Source organism: Triticum dicoccoides, chromosome 6A (assembly GCF_002162155.2).
Source record: "Triticum dicoccoides isolate Atlit2015 ecotype Zavitan chromosome 6A, WEW_v2.0, whole genome shotgun sequence".
In the NCBI taxonomy this organism is placed as follows: Eukaryota; Viridiplantae; Streptophyta; class Magnoliopsida; order Poales; family Poaceae; genus Triticum; species Triticum dicoccoides.
Window position 1 is genome coordinate 23,064,381 of NC_041390.1, and position 3,893 is coordinate 23,068,273.

The 3,893-nt window shown below is 55.8% G+C and overlaps 1 protein-coding gene across 1 annotated transcript; it reads left to right on the forward strand.

The window, feature by feature from the left end:
- The first annotated feature begins 325 nt into the window (after positions 1-325).
- Positions 326-2,758, forward strand: LOC119318911 (probable metal-nicotianamine transporter YSL8). The gene is made up of 2 exons (XM_037593470.1): positions 326-975; positions 1,061-2,758. Exons 1-2 carry the CDS (start codon positions 326-328, stop codon positions 2,523-2,525), a joined length of 2,115 nt encoding a protein of 704 aa, XP_037449367.1. The 3' UTR covers positions 2,526-2,758.
- Positions 2,759-3,893: the final 1,135 nt, after the last annotated feature.

Consider the following 3,893-nt stretch of genomic DNA (forward strand, 5'->3'; position numbering starts at 1 on the left):
CACACCAAATTTCTCTTGTCTTAGCGATCGGCAATCATAATTAGCAGCAAAAAAGACTAATCACTCTTTCGATCCATCGATCCCCTCCATCTCCGGCGCCCCTCCGTGGCAGGTAGAGAGAGAGGGGAAACCATTGATCCGTCGACAAGATCGGTCGATCTCGAGGAGGCCGGCCGGATTACTGCATCCATCACATCGCATTGCAATTTTCATCGAGAAGACAACAAGAATTTGCGCGTCCATATATACATATATATCAATCGATTGTAGCGACAGTCAGGCAGGTGGGCGGCCGGCGTCGTGGGAGAAGGGCCGGAGGTGATTTATGATGGAGCAAGCGGAGGGCGATGCCCCCGCCCCCGCCCCCGCGCCGGCGCCGGCGCCGGCCCCGGTGCCACCGCGGGAGGCGATCTCGTTGGAGAAGGCGTTCGAAGGCAAGACCCTGCCGACGTGGAACGAGCAGATCACGGTCCGCGCCGTGGTGGTGAGCGCGGGGCTGGGCACCTTCCTCAGCTTCATCGTGATGAAGCTCAACATCACCTCCGGCATCGTGCCGTCCCTCAACGTCTCCGCGGGGCTGCTCGCCTTCTTCATGATGAAGACGTGGACGTCGGCGCTGGAGCGCTGCGGCGTCTTCCCGCGGCCCTTCACCCGGCAGGAGAACACGGTGGTGCAGACCTGCGTCATCTCCTGCTCCAGCATCGCCTTCTCCGGCGGCTTCGGCACCTACATCCTCGGCATGAGCCGCAAGATCGCCAAGGGCTTCGACGAGGCCAACAACACCATGAACGTCGAGGAGCCGTCGCTGTGGCGCGTCATGGCTTACCTCTTCCTCGTCAGCTTCGTGGGGCTCTTCTCCATCGTGCCCCTGAGGAAGATCATGATCATTAGCTACCGCCTCACCTACCCCTCCGGCTCCGCCACCGCCCACCTCATCAACAGCTTCCACACGCCCCAAGGCGCCATCCAGGCCAAGTACGTTCCTTCTTCTTCTCCGGCGACGTACGGCAATGGCGGATGTAGGAATATATGTATGTTTGTTTCATGTTGGCAATGGCAGGCAGCAGGTGTCGATCCTGTTCAAGTCGTTTCTAGGGAGCTTCCTGTGGTCCATGTTCCAGTGGTTCTACACGGCGGGGGACTCGTGCGGGTTCGGCTCCTTCCCGACGTTCGGGATGGAGGCCTACAACCGGCGCTTCTACTTCGACTTCTCGGCGACGTACGTCGGGGTGGGGATGATCTGCCCCTACATCATCAACTTCTCGCTGCTCATCGGGAGCATCATCTCCTGGGGGATCATGTGGCCCTTCATCGAGAGCAAGAGGGGGGACTGGTACGACGCCAACCTCCCCAACAGCAGCCTCCACGGCCTCAACGGCTACCAGGTCTTCATCTCCATCGCCATGATCATGGGCGACGGCCTCTTCAACTTCTTCTCCATCCTCTTCCGCACCTCCTACGACATGTACCTCAAGCGCACCGGCCGCGCCAAGGCCAACACCGCGGGGGTCCCCTTCGCCGGCGCCGGCCTCGCGGGCGCCAACGAGAGGCAGGCGCTCAGCTTCGACGACCGCCGCCGCACGCAGATCTTCCTCAAGGACCAGATCCCCACCGTCGTCGCCGTGGGCGCCTACGTCGCCCTCGCCGGCATCTCCGTCCTCGCCATCCCGCACATCTTCCGCCAGCTCAAGCCCAAGCACGTCGTCTGGGCCTACGTCGTCGCCCCCATCTTCGCCTTCTGCAACGCCTACGGCACCGGCCTCACCGACTGGTCCCTCTCCAGCAGCTACGGCAAGCTCGCCATCTTCATCTTCGGCGCCAACATCGGCGCCAAGGACGGCGGGGTCATCGCCGGCCTCGCCGCCTGCGGCCTCATGATGGGGATCGTCTCCACCGCCTCCGACCTCATCCAGGACTTCAAGACGGGGTACCTCACCCTCACCTCCCCGCGCGCCATGTTCGTCAGCCAGGTCATCGGCACGGGGATCGGCTGCATCATCTCCCCCACTGTCTTCTGGATCTTCTACCAGGCCTACGACATCGGCAACGACGAGGGCTACCCGGCGCCCTACGCCAAGATCTACCGCGGCATCGCGCTCCTCGGCACCAACGGCTGGGACCAGCTGCCCAAGTACTGCCTCAGGTTCTGCGCCGCCTTCTTCATCCTCGCCATCGCCATCTGCGCGCTCAAGGAGGTGGCCAACAACAAGACGTGGTGGATCAGGGACTACATACCCAGCGCGCTCGGCATGGCCGTGCCCTTCTTCCTCGGCTCCTTCTTCACCATCGACATGTGCGTGGGGAGCTTGATACTCTACATGTGGTCCAGGTCCGACAGGCTGCACGCGCAGATGTTCGCGCCGGCGGTGGCATCGGGGCTAATCTGCGGCGACGGGATTTGGTCGCTGCCGTCGTCGTTGCTGTCGCTAGGCAACGTGGAACCACCCATGTGCCTGAGGGTCTTCGACGCCGACACCAACTACGAGGTGGAGCAGTTCCTTTCGACCTTACCCATCCCGGCGTAGCCACATGATCCACGCATACCATTTTTCTTCTTTTTCTTTACACATGCGTGCACGTTATATGTTCATGATCCATTGATCAATTAATGGATGATGGACATGATAGCTCAAAGGTTAGCTAGTACAGTGTTCTAGCCTTGTAACGTGAGGACGTGTAGGATGGATTGGATGGTGGTCTATATGTATGTATGTGTGTAATTGTTGCATTCACTAATTTGTATTCTCACGGAATTTGATTGGTTTTACTTGTTCTTCAGCTTCCTCCACTACCGGAGTAACCTAATATACCGGTGGCCTTTTCTATGCCGACGGCTTTTTGTCAGGGCCGTCGGCATATTCATCTATGTCAACGGCCTAAGAAAAACTGTCGGCACATCGCCATCTATGTCGACGGCCATCGTCGGCATAGATTGATGTAAGGCGACGGTTGTCGTCGGTATACAACCGTCGGCATAGATTGATGTAAGGCGACGGTTGTCGTCGGTATACAAAGATCGTCGGCATATAAGCGGCCTTGGCAATCCGGTCTCCAAGGGTCGGCTGACGCCGTCAAATCAATGCTGACGGCTCTGATGGCAGCCGTCGGCATAGATTAAATATTTATTTATTTTATTTTAAATCATTTTCTTTTTTGATTAAAAATATGTTAATTTAAATCTGACTCTTCTAAACTTAAACACACACACAAATTGTATATTGTTTGGGGTAGAATTTCCATAGATTATGAATATCTTGTTTGTTTTTATTTTTGAGTGTGTTACAAATGTGATCGCGTGTACTTTTACATAGAGGTCCTTATACTTTGTTAAAATCATAAGTAATAGATACTTGCATTGGTTTTGACAAATTTTATATGGTTTTTAATCAGAATCTTGAAAGGATTATGTTGTATACTATGTGGGAATCTATGCAAAGAGCCTGGCCGTCGGCATAGTTCCAAGCCACGATGCACCAGGGGCCGCCATGTGTTAGTTTTCTACAGACAGTCGTCAGCATGGGTGGGAATCCATGCCGATAGCAAGGCCGTCGGCATACTGTTGACACATGGCCACTAGTAGAAAAAACCCCATTCGTCCCGGTTGGTAAGGGCCTTTTGTCCCAGTTTGTGAACCGGGACTAAAGGGTCGTTACTAATGCCCTAACCCTTTAGTCCCGGTTCTTACACGAACCGGAACAGATGGGCCTCCACGTGGCCGGTGCGCCGAGCCCAGGCAGGAGGGCTTTTGGTCCCGGTTGGTAGCACCAACCGGGACCAATAGGCATCCACGCGTCAGCATTTCAGGGGCCGGGGTTTTATTTTTTTAAGGGGGAGGGGGGGGGGTTGTGGATTTTGGGGGTTTAATTTAGGTGTTTCATATATTGTGTTAGCTA